At 37.5% G+C, this 16,816-nt stretch overlaps 1 protein-coding gene across 1 annotated transcript in view; it reads right to left on the bottom strand.

Annotated features, from left to right (window-relative positions):
• The window catches only part of LOC127420187 (collagen alpha-1(XXIV) chain), a 144,173-nt gene that overhangs the window by 94,045 nt on the left and 33,312 nt on the right, over window positions 1–16,816 (bottom strand). The window contains exons 5-7 of the mRNA XM_051662241.1: window positions 14,833–14,886; window positions 8,652–8,705; window positions 4,154–4,207 (exon numbers count right to left, since the gene is read on the bottom strand). Coding sequence (XP_051518201.1) covers window positions 4,154–4,207; window positions 8,652–8,705; window positions 14,833–14,886 — 162 coding nt within the window. The remainder of the gene's footprint in view (window positions 1–4,153; window positions 4,208–8,651; window positions 8,706–14,832; window positions 14,887–16,816) is intronic.

Raw genomic sequence — 16,816 nt, 5'->3', positions numbered from 1 at the left:
CAATCTTCAGTTTACCTCTCCCAAGTTTAAAGACTCAAGCTTTAAGCAGTGTGAAGGAGCCAAAGGCTTACAGTCGACACGAAATCAAAAAGAACCAATACGAGACATTGTTTAAGCAAACTCAGCTTCGGGACGGGCTCCATTCTGATATGGATCGCCCACTTTTCACAATCCAATCAATTGTTGATGAACAAGACGACAAGTTCTGTCCCACATGAAGTCTTGCTTCCTCCAAGTGGGAACTTGCTTAGGGACCCCCATGCTCAAAAAACTGCCCTGCATACTGAAGAAAAATGGGTTGTGAATGCCATTTCACATTGAATTTGTGGTGATGAGTGTGATTTTCTCAATGTTAATGTGGATAGACAACTTTAAGTAAGCCATTCGTAGGTTGATTCCCCCCCCCAATATCTATACAGGCTCTGATCCAACTAACAATTTTATGTTCTTATAACATTTTCTAATGTTCTCATTATGTTGTCAAAACATTTTTTGAAAGTTCTGTGAATGTTAAAAATGTTTTTAGAACGTTTTTATAGGAACATTCGGTAAATCATTTGAAAATTGTGGATTTTATTTTGAATTTTTTTACAATTTAGTAACGTTTAAAGAACATTTCACTAACAATGTGTGAATAATAGGGAAGTCATAAAATATCGATATATATAGATTATTGATCAGCACGTTATTTTATCGATACATTTTTGAGGAATCGATATATTAATATCAGCCGACATTTAAATTAGAAGCCTAATTTGTGTGCTTTCAATTCACTGTCAGTTGCATTCTATTCAATGTAGTCTGACGTATTAGCTTTGGGAGACTACAAGGGGGCGACATAACACTTACTGAAGCCAATTGCGGTACAGATATCACACAGACAATACGAGCTGATGGCAGTCCAAAGTTACAAAAGTTTTTGTACTGTAAAACTTTAAGTGATGTTGATGAGTTTGCAGGTTAGTGTATGAAACTCCTGTAACTGTACAAACTGAATGATTTGAAATGACGACCTTTATTATGCAATTTTACTGAATGTAGCATTAAACAGGTCTTTCATTCAAGCTTTCAAATCACAAAAAGGCAGACTTGTAACTGAAAATACATTGTGGTTGCTCTGTAAAAGATACGTATACCCAATATATCCTCCAGTAATGACTAGAGTAAATAATCTTTGTCCTTTGATAATGATTTGGGTAAAATTTTATGGAAAACTATGCGAGCTCTGAGAACGTTCCCTGTTAGACAAACACAACAATAATGGCACAATAAATGGTGCAAGTTTGGGGCGGGATTATCTGTTTGTTGACCAATAAAAGATGGGAGGAGGGTTCAAGAAAACGTCAAAAACAGTAATTTTTGCAATTCCGTTTGGTGTTGCTAGTGGTGCAAAAATGAACTGGGCTGTATACCAAATGACTGAAAATGGATGTGATGGTCGCAACACATCCCGTCAAAAGCAAAGGGCTCCCGTTATAATAAAAAATGCTGTCTGAACCAGATGCGAGTGTTGTGATGCGTTGCGTCAATACAAATCGATACAATAGTTAAAATCATCAACTAATTGATTAATCAGTTGGTTGCGTAGACAGGGTGTAAAATTTCAACAAGAAAACTGAATAAACCTTCCGATTTCTGACACAAGAATAGTGTAGAAAATTTTTTTTGGCCCCAATTTGGAATGCCCAATTCCCAATGTGCTCCAATCAATCCGGGTGGCGGAGGATGAATCTCAGTTGCCTCCGCGTCTGAGACAGTCAATCCACGCATCTTAACACATGGCTTGTTGAGCATGTTACCACGGAGACACAGCGCGTGTGGAGGCTTCACGCCATTCTCCACGGTATCGATGCACAACTTTTGAGAGCGAGAACCACATTATAGCAACCACGAGGAGGTTACCCCATGTGACTCTACCCTCTCTAGCATCCGGGACAATTTGGTTGCTTAGGAGTCACTGGAGTCACTCAGCACGCCCTGGATTTGAACTCGCGACTCCAGGGGTGGTAGTCAGCATCAATACTCACTGAGCTACCCAGGCCCCCAATTGTGTAGAACATTAAGCCACTTGTCTTTGGAGACAAATCTCATCTGTCAACAGTTCTAGTTCATGTCCAGATCTTTCTGTGATTTTCACACCAGCTCCTCAAAGTCTGCCTCAGATGAATCAGTCCAGGATCCACCAACCAAACCAAACAGCCCTGCTTTTTATCACTTCCCAGGTTGTGACACATGACCTTTCAAAAACCAACAAAATGCCATCACTCACAGGACAAGAGACGGCTCTATCCAAAAACAGGCTCCCGCGTACAATAAAAACCCTTCCTAAGGAACAGTACATTTTTTGAGTTGAGCCTCACAAAAATGTTCTTAACTGTCCTCTTAGGATTCAGAGCAGAAATCCAAAAACAACACGAGTTCTTGCGTAAACAAGCGTTCCAGTGTGAAAGAGCTTCAACATTTATTTTCGTGTTCCACCTAAGAAATAAAGTCATACAGGTTTGGAATGACATTCTGTAAGGATGAATATATTTTGACAATTTTCAATTTTTACATGAACTATTTTTCTACGACGGGACTGTTCGCTTGCTTTTTTAGTTGTTAACACTGGTGCTAGTGAACTAAAAGGTTCATTAGCACACAAGACTATTGTGTGTGAAAATCCCAGGAGATCAGCAGTTACAGAAATACTCAAACCAGCCCATCTGGCACCAACAATCATCTATGCGATTATCTAATCAGCCAATCATGTGGCAACAATGCAGTGTGTAAAATCATGCAGATACAGGTCAGGAGCTTCAGTTAATGTTCACATCAACCATCAGAATGGGGAAAAAATTTGATCTCAGTGATTTGGACCGTGGCATGATTGTTGGTGCCAGATGGATTGGTTTGAGTATTTCTGGGATTTTCACACACAACAGTCTCTAGAATTTATTCCTAATGGTGCAAAAAACAAAAAACATCCAGTGAGCGGCAGTTCTGTGTATGGAAATGACTTGTTGATGAGAGAGGTCAACAGAGAATGGCCAGACTGGTTTGAACTGACTTCTACAGTAACTCATATAACTACTCTGTACAATTGTGGTGGGAAGAATATCATCTCTGAATGCTATTCTGAGATGCGGGTTGGCACTATTTTGGCGGCACAAGGGGGACCTACACAATATTAGGCAGGTGGTTTTAATGTTGTGGCTGATTGGTGTACATTTCAATGTATATTTTTATTACTTATTTGATTTAATAATATTTTTTTACTGCTATAAATATTGATAGATAATTCATGGTGATGCAACACCTTTTTCTTGACTGGCCATTTTCTCAAACCACCACAGATTACTGTACTGTATTTCCTTATTTCCTGCTAAAACAACAATATTTAGATTTTTCATCATTTTTATTAACATATTACTTGTAATGGTTAAATAAAAGACCATTGAAAAACCCATATCCTTCGAGCACTACTCTGAATAGTCTATAAGAGCAACACATCCCTCTATGCTAAAATCACAGAAGTTATATTCCCACGACACTCACAAAGTGTCCACAGCAAACTAAAGTCCTCGTAGGCAGAAATTAAACTAATCGCACATGTGCAAATGGGTTAACATTTGTTGTCACACATCCTAATTTATAATCGCAAATACAAGCAAAACTGTTGCAATGGACTGAGTTTTGCCATCTAAAACTCACACCAGTTGTTCTTTTGAAGATGCAACATCGGACGGTTCCTGTCACCGGGAGCAAGACACAGAGTGCCTTTCCTTATAAAGATGACCCTTGACCTCTGAGAGTTCTCAGGTTCTAACACTGGCTCTAGACGAATGCCCAAGTGACTATGGACTTGGAGCAAAGCAACGTCTCAGGAAGTGTGAACAGACATTCGCCCACCCCAAACGCCACACAGGGTCTTTATGCTGGTGTGTAACCCAATACAGCCCATGCTGAGAGGGGCCGGTGGTGGCGGTAATGGATACTGTATATACTCTGCTCTGCACAGGGAGGCCAGAGTGCTCTGAAGAATGGAAGACGCCTTTCCATGTGTGAGCCACTACGTCTCGCCATCGCAAACAGCCCATAACTCAGTTAAAATTGTCTTTCTGTTAGCGAAGAAAGCCGTGTGCAGGAATACCCAGTGACTGTGTTGACGTACCTTCAGACCTTGTTCACCTTTAGGACCCTGTGGACCCTGTCCTCCTCTGTCACCCTGAAATAGGAAAATAGAAGAAATTCAGCAAAAATGAATGTTGCCCTTCATCAACTGAGGAACACTGATGAACGTAAGAAATAGTTGGTTCAAATGTTGTTTAAAAACCTGTAAACCTCTTTTCCATACATTTAAAGTGAATGGAGTCTGGGGCTTTCGAGTTTCAAAAATGACAAAAAAGCACCAAAAAAAGTAGTCCATATGACTCAGTAGTCCCGACTGACTGGCATTAACAATGTGTTCGATTAATACTGTTGGTTAAAAATGAACCAAGAGGATAAATAAATAGATAGAGGTAATTTGATGGGATAATCACGTAGGGCACGTTATGTACACACAAGGGCGCTGTTAACAAGTAAACCACTGTTTTCCTCTCAGTCTGATAGATAAGGAAATATGAAGCGTGTGGCATGCTGTGGGACCATTTTGTCCGAGAAGACGACATGTACCGATGCAAATAAGAGTTTAGTAGTAGCACAAGTACAATGCGGTACCATTTAATAAACAAACATCTGCAAGCCTCGACATCTACGTAAGAGCATATGTATACAGCCTTAGTTTTACGGGAGACGGGAGTCAACCAGCTGCGTACCATACTGACCCCTGCCCATGTAAATATATGTTGATTTTTCTAAACAAAAATGATTAGGATAGCCCAGCAGCATAATTTGTGGGTAGGCTAAGACTATTTTTATTCTTCCATTATACTGTTAAGTTATCACCTCGTAGGTTAATTTGGTGTGCAATCGATCCACTCAAAATTTGTTTTTTTACAAAATATAAGAACGAAATATAAGGTTGTTCATTCAAATGTTGATGTAATAACTATTGCTAAATATGGACATCGGCTATGTGAGCCTGTTTTGTTTCAGCCAGTATAGCGCTTGTCATGCCTGTTTGGTGACTTTGGTTTGATTCATGGCTTATCGGTTAACCGGTTAATAACTGGTTAAAACTCAGTTAGTCGGTTAAAAGAATTTGCCAAAATTTGCATCCCTAGTCGACAAATCTTCTCTTTCGCCATAGCTCTTAAATCTCATTCCCACTTGCGTTCGATTCAAACATGTAGCATCAAGTTTTACATAAATGATGTCAAACATCAAACATCATTGTTTCTCAATTTGAGGTCAAACCTGGCACGATTCCAACGCGTGTTATGAGTGTGTGCCAATAAAAGAGCAGTGCTCATTCACTGAAGTGCGCTGCGCATGCAGAAGATATATTTACTTTTAAAATGCATCCTTTGCGATTCACAAAACTATTATATGGCTTAAAGGTGGAGTAAGTCGTTTTAATCCCATACACTTTATGTCAAATTCCACGAATATCTATTTACGGTCAGCTAGCTGTCCGTTCTGTGTGTGCCTGAAAAAAGTCAGGTGTTTAAACACAGCCCTGGCTCTGAAAATGGGAAAATAAACAAAGTGGATTGGACCGATCCACACAACACTATTCCAGCCAACCAGCAACAGGGGGGCGGTTCTTGAACGTGCACAGGATGGGGGGGAAGGGGAGGGGAGATGGGGTAAATGGGGCAGTGAATGAGAGGGAAATTCATTAGAAGAAGAAGAGGGACAGTACATCTGGTGAATGCTATCTTGCTGAACTCCAAGCATGAGAGATGGCTGAGAAACAGCCCAAGAGAAAAAGGTCAGACGAATATAAAATTAAAAAGAAGGGATATGATCAGGCAAGGGCTAGGAGCCACATAAACATCGGAGATGCTTTCCAACGGTGGACAGATCTGCGAGAGCTGAAAGCCCTGAAGACGGATGCGGAGGTTGCTCTGTTTCTGCTTGATAGCTGGGTAACTTTAGTTTTGCTATGTTTCACAGAACCGAGACTTGCTGTTGTTGTGATGTTAGCTATAGTAGCAGGAGAGTTGTGAGTGTCGCTGTCTGGAGCTGGTGTGCTGGCTCTGGGAAACCATCTCGCTCTCTCTGCATGTTATCTTAGCGACAGTTTGCTAACCAACTACCTAGCTAACATTATTTACATTACTTGCTCTGTTGTTATTCGCTCTATATCACGGTATTTGTCCGTACAACGTTTGCAAAGGTTTTTATAGCCACAACAGCCTAAAGTTTGCTAGCACAGTGGGATTATTTGGATTGATGCATAAATTGAAATGTTATGCTAGGTAACGTTAGCTTCTTTGTTAGCTTAGCTACAAATCTACTGTCCTCTTTGGTCACTGTGTTTTGTATGTGTTATTGTAAAATCAAACTAAACAATTAACTCTCGCTAGTTTATACCCTGTTGTTATCGCAAAATAAACCCAGACAGGGTGATCAGGACGAGGAGGGGACTTGTTTGACCCTGAAGGGGTTAATTTTGTGGTAACAACCGGCTGACTGTACATTATCCCACTTATTACACAGTTACTAACCAAATATATAAACAATTGAACATAAATATTGATTTGCGTTAAAATTATGTAATTATGTGAGAAGAAAGAAATCACTGAACAGTTGATTTGCACCTCCGGTTTGTGTTGGTGTTCTGTTGGTGTTTATTTTGTAAATAATGACAATCTGACTGCTTATTATCCAGCTTATTACAAGACTACTTGCCAAATAAATAAATAAATAAATGGACATGAAATGGTCATTTGAGTTTAAATTTTAATAGCTTGTAGAGATCGTGCAGTGATCGGAGAAGTATGAAAGATGACTCGCAATACCCGGATGGCCGGTCTGATATGTCTTAATTCCTGGATGTGCGGTTGTTATTCAGAAATATCACACCGCTAGATGGCGCCATTGACCAATTAGAATAGAGTATTCCAGAGACCTGTGTAATATATATGTGTATATATATAAATATATATGTGTATATATATATATATATATATATATATACAGATACATACATACATACACACATACACACGTGTATACAACCTCAATTCTGAACATTTGGGACAGTATGAAAAATGATAATAAAAAGAAAAAGGAATTATTTGTAAATTATATTCACCCTTTGCTATATTGAAAGCACCACAAATACACATAATATGATGTTTTACCTTGTGAATTTTTTTTTTTTTTTTTTTTTTTTTAAATGTACGGTAATTTAAAATTAGATGATTGCAACACGCTCCAAAAATGTTGAGACAGGGGCAATTTAAGACTAATAACAATCTGACGAGTTGTAATGACAAGGCGATGTGAAACAGGAGGTGTTAAACAGGTGAGGCAATCGTGTCATAGTATATAAGGAGCCTCCAAAAACAGCCTAGTCCTTCAAGAGCAAAGATCATTCGAGACTTGTCAGTCTGCCAACAGATGCTTCTGCAAATAATCCAGCGCTTTGAGAACAATGTTCCCCAAAGACAAATTGGAAGGATTTTGGGCATTTCACCCTCTACAGTGCACAATATGGTTAACAATTTCAAGGAATCTGGACAAATCTTTTCAGAAATGCGGTTTTGTGTGTGTGTGTATATATATATATATATATATGTACAGTACTGTGCAAAGGTTTTAGACACTTGTGAAAAATGTTGCATAGTGAGGATGTCTTCAAAAATAATGTCATAAATAATTTTCATTTATCACTTAACATCATACAAAGTCCAGTAAAAAAGCTAAATCAATATTCGGTGTGACCACCTTTGCCTTTAAAACAGCCCCAATTCTCCTAGGTACACCTGGACACAGTTTTTCTTGGCTGTTGGCAGATAGGATGTTTCAAGCTTCTTGGAGAATTGGCCACAGTTCTTCTATCTATTTAGGCTGTCTCAGTTACTTCTGTCTCTTCATGTAATCCCAGACTGACACGATGTTCAGTGGGGGGCTTTGTGGGGGCAATGCCATCTGTTGCAGGGCTCCCTGTTCTTCTATTCTATTCTTTTCTATTTGCAAAAGTAATGTTTGGGAGTCTAAAATGTGTTATTCCTATTGATACACTAAAGCTGAAGATATAAATAACCATCTTAAGACAAATGTTTTTGTGATACATCTTATGTGCCAAAAACTTTTGTGTGTGTGTGTATATATATATATATTAGAGCTGGGAAATGTAATGTATTAATTTCCGTGATTAAAAGTTAAAGTAAATATATTTATGATTATATTTTAATGTTTGTTTTAATGCACATATACCTTGATTAATTGAGATTAATCACAGAAAACTGTGCAATTAATTAATTAAAAGATTTTAGTAAACTCACAGCCCTAATATATGTTGCTAGTTTGCAAGGTTTACGCTGCTATATAAGGTGGAAACCTGTCATTACGGTTTGTGAAAAGGGTCCATTCATATTCATATGGAAAGTGCAAGTTAAATATTCTGTAAAAGACATCTAAAGCAGCTTTGTGTTGCGAGGAGGAAAGAAAGTCCTACAGGTTTTAAGCAAAATGAGGTTGAGTAAATGATGACAGAATTTTTGTTTTTGGGTGAACTATTCCTTTAAAGTCAGGAAGAGGAGAGGAATGTGTACCTGATCACCTGCTGGTGCCTGACCCGGGGACAGTCCTGGATCTCCTTTTGCTCCCTGACAAACAAAAGAATGCCAAATATTACATTCAGTTTGATGTCACATATTCCACAATATGAGTTGTCAAAACATCTCTGCTTATGAGTCTAGAAGCTACTAAGTAAGAGGACCTTGTATGAAAGTGAAAAGTAACTCAAACTCATGTCTGAAGTTAAAGAAAGCTCTTTTCCCCTGCGTTGACCGTGGCTGACACAGTCAAGTGTGAACAGCCGTGAATGACAGAGAATAAGAGATTTAATGGGGAAGATGTTCTCAAAAGCTCCTTCTTGAGTCTATTAAAACACTAAATACAGATTTCCACCTAATATAGAGTCAATAAGATTATCAGAAACATTCCTGTGACATCTTAACCAATCCACCCATCAATTTATCAATCCATCATCATGTCTAAAGAAGACTCTGCTAAAGGCCGAAATGTCATGTTTTTACTCCAAGATAAGTATATTTCTACATAGAGCGAGTGCTACACCTTTCTTTTTGAAGTATTAATCAATCATATAGACATTTAACCATTCAGCCATCCATTCACTGTGTCAATCTATCCATCCATTCATTCTATATTCATCAATCCATCCATCTTCATTCATTCATTCATTCGTCCATCCATACATGAAACAATCCATTGTGGCAATCTTTATGTCCATCCACTCTCCATCCATTTCAGTATTCATTCAATCGTTCATTCATCCATCCAATCTATTGTGTCAATCTCCCCACCCAAAACATTGTCCATCCATCCATCTGTTTTCATTTATTCATTCATTCATCCATACATGAAATGAGGCATTGTATGTCAATCTTTCCATCCAGCCACACTCCATGCATTTATTAGTATTCATTAATTCATTCATCCATTTATCAATCTATTGTGTCAATCCATCCATCTATCCTTTTTCCATTCATTCATCATTATTCATTCATTGAGTCATTCATTTATTCATCCATCAATCTATTTTGCCAATCTATCTGCCCAATCCATTCTCCATTCATCCATCTGTTTTCATTTATTCATCCATCCATACATCAGTCAATCCATTGTGCCAATCTATCAGTCCATCTACTCTCCATCTATCCATCATTTCATTCATTCATTCATTCATTCATTCATTCATCGCTCATTTGTGTCAAACTATCCTTTCATCAGTTTTCATTCATTCATTCATTCATTCTTCCATCCATCCATTTATCAATCTATTATGCCAATCTATCTGCCCAGTTCATTCTCTATTCATTCATCTGTATAAATCTATTAATTTGTCCATCCATACATCAATGGAAACATTGTGTCAATCTATCAGTCCATCTACTCTCCATCCATTCATCAGTATTCACTGATTTGTTAATTCATTGATCCATTTGGTCAATCTAACCATCCATCCACTCTTCATCCATCCATCCATCCATCCAGCCACTCTTCTTCCATTTATCCATCCATCCATTGTGTCAATCTTTCGTCCATTCACTCTTCATCCATCCATCCATCCATCCATCCATCCATTGTGTCAATCTTTCATCCATTCACTCTTCATCCATCCATTGTGTCAATCTATCCATCCATCCATCCATCCATCCATCCACTCTTCTTCCATTTATCCATCCATCCATTGTGTCAATCTATCTATCCATCCACTCTTTATCCAGTCATCCATCCATTCATTCATTCATCGATCCATTGTGTCAATCTAACCATCCATTCTTATTTAATTTATTTATCATTACTCCATTTCTCCATTGATTTATTAATTTATTCTTTCATTCATCGATCCATTGTGTCAGTCTATCAGTCCATCCATTCTCCATCCATCAATATTCATTCATTCATTAATTCAACCATCCATCCATCAATCCACTGTTTGTCAATCAATCCATCCACCCTTAATTCATTCATTCATCAATTTGTTCATTCATTCATTCATTGATCAATTATGTCAATCTAACCATCCATCCTTTTTCCATCCATTCATCATTATTCATTAATTCATCCAATCTACTGTGTGTCAGTCTATCTGGCCAACACATTCTCCATCCATCCATCTGTATTCATACATTCATTCGTCCAACCACATATCAATTGATCCATTGTGTCAATCTATCCATCCACTCTCCATCAATTAGCATTAATTTACTGATTCACTCATCCTCATCCCTCAATAATCCATCAATTTTCATTCCTTTCTTCCTTCAGCTAATTCCACCAACAGTACAGTATTGTCTCTTTTTATTGTTTTTAATTTAATTAACATATTTTCATTTAATTTAACTCAAAGGTGACTGATGATTTAAATATTATCTAAATTCCCAATGAAAATTTAGATAATAGTAAATTTTGAGAAAAACTTTTAGTAAATTTAGCATTTCAGCATATCAGTCAAACATCTCCACAACTCCAAACACATTAAAGTCTTTAAACGTCATTTTTAAGGTGCACTCAGTATGTTTTTACTAATTTTTTTTTTTTTTTTTTTTTGGTGAAAAATTATAAAATCACTCCCATGAGATAAAGACTCCAGTCATATCAGTAACCTTATAAAAGCTGTTTTATTCTACATGAAGATGGTCTCCTCATGTGGGCTGCCATGTTAGAGTCACATGACCAGCCGAATACTACTCACTTAATCCCAGTAATCGCCCTGTGAATAGAAAATTTCTACAATGGCATCGGTAACTGAAATCTTTTGCGTTTGAATGATGCTGCATCCACGCATGTCAGTGTAAGTCCAAGACAAAATAGTCAAAAAAGTTACTGAGTGCACCTTTAATGTACTGCTGAATGAAGCACTAACTGAGAGCTTGAGGTCTTCGGGTCTGGGTCAAAGGAGTTTGACAGCTACACAAAAGCTGCCAATCAATGCTGCCAGTTCTTTTACTTTGTCCTGTAAAACCAAAGCACTGAAACTCCTCTATAAAGAAGCAGATCCTTTGACTTTACACTCAGTGATGAAATGTCAACACACACAGAGCAGATATCACCTGCATTAACACGAGTGTCATCTTCTGTACAACATACAGTATAAACATCTCAAAACTGTCAAAAACAGATTTCAACACGCCACATATAGATCCCCTCTCTCTCTTTCTGTCTTCACTTATTTAAGAAGGGATTACAGAACTCTCTTGTTTCTCAAAGACCCCAGCAGAAGAGGATGACTAATCTGTGGGTTGCACTGGCATTTTGAGATGTTCCATAGAGATGTTATCTGGGTGGAAACTCAGCAGATGACCCTGACGCCTACTCATGTCAACTCTGAAGTTGTCTCATTGCTTCTGGATGAAGAGATGATCACTTTGTCCTAAAGCTTGATGGGAAAATCCGACTGTATTACTCTTGTATTTGTGACGCTTGCACAAATGACGGTAAAATAAAATGTGTTCAGACTCATCAGAAAGAAACATCAATAATAAAATCTCTTTAAAATCTTATTTGTTTTTCCCAGACAGCAATGGACAGACTTCTGTTGAAGTCTCCTGCTTAAGATGTTTCTCCAGAGAAAAAGACCCCAATAATATCACAAGTGTTTCCTCTAAAGATCTCAACAACGTCTCAAACTGTGCTCAGATTTGCCAACATATCAGCAAGACTGCAATGAAAGTCTGAGATCTCAATATGAACTTCAACATTTCTCATCAAATTCACCCAAGAGTAAAAAATCTGAGCTATGCTATTCACATTTATTTTGGGGTGTTTCTTTTAGAACAAGGCTAAAACTCTAAATCTACACATAAAAGGCATGTGAGAAGTACCAAAAAGAAATGATAAAGGCCTGGTAAAAAATAGTTCAATTCCGTTTTAATACGACTTTCATATAACAACAAGAAAAAGTTTAAATCTGTTAGTTTTAACAAAAATCAACCCCTGGGACATTAATAATCCAGACTGTTTATAGATCTATACTCGTATTGTATGTCAACAATCATCTCATTTGTGTCTGTTTTTATTTCTCCTTAAGAATTTTAGGACTTCAAGTCTCCTGAGCTATGAAAGAGCAAGCTGTGAGCAATCAACTTTTCCTCTGGTAAACGCTAAATCATACAGAGCTGCAGTTAATGGTGAATACAGAAGCAGGGAAACCAGTTTACCGCAACCAACAGTAAAACTTCCACTCTTGATGCCACAGTGTGGTCATGGAAACCTCTCTTCTCCCCACAGACTTTGCTGTGGTGTAGAGACCACATCCAGACTGGTCCTTTGAAGCTAAACCAGAACGCTACGCCAATGGGTGGCTGGAACTTTACAGTAGTAGCTGTAAGACCAATACATTTCAATGCTAGGTCTTCTACTCAGTCAAACTCGGACTGCATTGTATCAGTATAAATGTATATCTCACACAGTACAGATTACATCAATCATATTAGTGTTTTCAAAAGAATTTCTGTTTATTTATTTTTCAGTTGTTGGGGTGCCATGGGGAGAAAAACATTATAAAGGGGTGCCATAGTAAAAAAAAAAGTGTGGGAACCAATGTTCTAGAGTAACCTGAGGTTGATCGTGGACAGAATGAAAGTTTATGGATGAGTCCCTGGGGGGTTTGAACCTAAAACATTACCGTTGCCAGAACAGATATGTAAGGAAGGAAGTCTTCCTTCCTTATTAACTTTTTTCCTTCCGAACTGCCTTTCTTAATTTCTTCAGAACTGCCTTGTTTCTTTTCTTCACATATTCCTTCATTCCTTCCTCTTGAATTTCATTCTGAAATACATATTGAACTTTTTTCTGAACTTCCTTCTTTCCTTAATTCCCTGCCTCCATCCTTAAGAACTGCCTTCTGAACTTCCTCTTGAACTTCCCTTTGAATTTCCAATTAAACTTCCTTCTGAACTTCTTTAATTTCTTCAGAACAGCATTGTTTCTTTCATTCATATCTTCCTTCTTTCCTTCTTCTTGAACTTCCTTCTGAACTTTCTTGTTTCCTTACTCTTGAACTTCTTTCCTTAATTCCCTCTTTCCTTCAGAACGTCCTTCTTTGCTTCCTCTTGAACTTCCTTCTTTCCTTGCTTTTGAACGTCCTTTCTTCTGAACTTCTTTCCTTAATTCCTTTTTTTTTTCAGAACTGCTTTCTTTCCTCAGAACTTCCACTCAAACTTTCTTCCTTTCTAAAAAATGTATCATTACTTCTGAATTTCCTTCCTTCCTTCCTTTCTTTCTTTTTTAATTTGATAAGCGTTATAACCATTTGGATTACATTCAGGACAAACAGTACATCCCTTGTTACTAGTACTGCAATTTTCAAGTACAGTCTGCTGTATATCTTAAAGATGTCAATGCAATGTTTGATTTCAACAAAAATCACTGCAATGTGACAAACCAAACAACTCTAATCCACAAATGCTTTACACAAGCCACGTTTACAAGCATCACATCTAAAGCAGCTTGTGTGTAATATACGAGTGTAATTTACAAAGCTAATTAAAACATGGTAATATATTTGGAGTGAACATGTAGAACTTCATAATAAGAGAAACTCGCTGTGTTTATGTGCTGTGGAAATCACTGATGTTGGTGGAGTTTTATTTCAGGTCAAAGTGAGTCCATCTGTTTAGCAGTCCTGATATAAATCTGCAGCTCTTAACCAGGTCCTTACATTTTTCCATGTCCTGACTCATACATTTGCATGCACACACACTCAAACTCATGAATGTGCACAAACTCATTAACACACACACACTTTTCTCCAGTTAACAGGCTTTTAATGTCATGGCACAGACACTTTTTCCTCTAATCTTTCAACAATTCAAACTGTCAGTGTCTCGCCAACGGCTCTTTCCAGTATTTTCCACACACATGCACCCTCAGGTACATTCTGGTTCAACATCAAACACACTTTACATGGGCAAGCAACTGACATACCATAACAAATGTTTATTACAAAAGAAGAAATATTTTCGTGCTTTGAAAGTCGGCGAGTTTGGACAGGAAAGAGCGTTCTGAACGAGCGTCTAGCAAGCGGCCAATGAAGTCGAGTAACGGCAGAGACATGTCTATCTGAGCTCTGTGCGTTGAGGTTGTAGTGGGATTATGCTGGAGGATATTATTGCAACGCTATCCCTCGAGCACGAGCCGTGGCAGCCAAATCTCTCAATGACACAGGGAGTAAAATCTACAGAGAGCCCAAAACAAAGAACTTACCTTGGGGCCAGGTAAACCAGGCAGCCCGGGGTTCCCATGTGGCCCAGGCGGACCCTGAACAAGAGAAGAGAGAGAGAGAGAGAGAGAGAGAGAGAGAGTGAGAGAGTGAGATAGGGAGATTACTCATCCATGAGTGCCTTTAAGCTACAAGTATCTTTTTATCTGGGATCTTATCTTCATAATGTAAAACCTTTATCGTTCATGAGAGTAGTAGATCTCGGCTACAGGGTAGCACATAAAAACATTATTCCACACTACACAGACTGTTCTGCAATTCACTGTAAAATATTTAAACACAACTCAACTACATATGGGCGAAATATCTTGTTGTTGTTGTAAATATCTGTTTTGTCAAATAGCTTCTGAAGAGCTTTACTAAATTAAAAGAATGCTATTTATATGATCCCTCTAATTTTTTTAAATAATAAACATCTTCCAGACTCTGCAAGGAGTATGTAAACTTATGACCTTAGCGGTATATATTTAAACAACGCTAAATATATATATATATATATATATATATATATATATATATATATATATATATATATATATATATATACACACACACACGCACACACACACACTGGCAACCAAAAGTTTGGAATAATGTACAGATTTTGCTCTTATGGAAAGAAATTGGTACTTTTATTCACCAAAGTGGAATTCAACTGATCACAATGTATAGTCAGGACATTAATAACATGAAAAAATTACTATTATAATTTGAAGAAAATGTTCAGAACTTCTTAAACTACTTCAAAAGTTCTCATTAAAAAATCCTCCACGTGCAGCAGTGACAGCTTTGCAGATCTTTGGCATTCTAGCTGTCAGTTTGTCCAGATACTCAGGTGACATTTCACCCCACACTTCCTGTAGCACTTGCCATAGATGTGACTGTCTTGTCGGGCACTTCTAACACACCTTACAGTCTAGCTGATCCCACAAAAGCTCAATGGGGTTAAGATCCAGAACACTCTTTTCCAATTATCTGTTGTCCAATGTCTGTGTTTCTTTGCCCACTCGAACCTTTTCTTTTTGTTTTTCTGTTACAAAAGTGGCTTTTTCTTTGCAATTCTTCCCATAAGGCCTGCACCCCTGAGTCTTCTCTTTACTGTTGTACATGAAACTGGTGTTGAGCGGGTAGAATTCAATGAAGCTGTCAGCTGAGGACATGTGAGGCGTCTATTTCTCAAACTAGAGACTCTGATGTACTTATCCTCTTGTTTAGTTGTACATCTGGTCTTCCACATCTCTTTCTGTCCTTGTTAGAGCCAGTTGTCCTTTGTCTTTGAAGACTGTAGTGTACACCTTTGTATGAAATCTTCAGTTTTTTTGCAATTTCAAGCATTGTACAGCCTTCATTCCTCAAAACAATGATTGACTGATGAGTTTCTAGAGAAAGCTGTTTCTTTTTTGACATTTTTGACGTAATATTGACCTTAAAACATGTCAGTCTATTGCATACTGTTGCAACTCAAAAACAAACACAATGTTAAGCTTCATTTAACCAAATAGCTTTCAGCTGTGTTTGATATAACGGCAAGTGATTTTCTAGTACCAAATTAGCAATTTAGCATGATTACTCAAGGATAAAATGTTGGAGTGATGGCTGCTGGAAATGGGGCCTGTCTAAATTTGATAAAAAATGACTTTTTTCAAATAGTGATGGTGCTGTTTTTTTACATCAGTAATGTCCTGACTATACTTTGTGATCAGCTGAATGCCACTTTGGTGAATTAGAGTACCAATTTCCTTATATATATATATATATATATATATATATATATATATATATATATATATATATATATATATATACACACACAGTTGTGCTCAAAAGTTTGCATACCCTGGCAGAAATTGTGAAATTTTGGCATTGATTTTGAAAATATGACTGATCATGTCTTTTATTTAAGGATAGTGATCATATGAAGCCATTTATTATCACATAGTTGTTTGGCTCCTTTTTAAATCATGATGA

This window comes from Myxocyprinus asiaticus, chromosome 29 (genome assembly GCF_019703515.2).
Source record: "Myxocyprinus asiaticus isolate MX2 ecotype Aquarium Trade chromosome 29, UBuf_Myxa_2, whole genome shotgun sequence".
Lineage (NCBI taxonomy): Eukaryota > Metazoa > Chordata > Actinopteri > Cypriniformes > Catostomidae > Myxocyprinus > Myxocyprinus asiaticus.
Note: the sequence above shows the minus strand (reverse complement) of the source record. Positions and strands in the feature narration are given on the sequence as shown.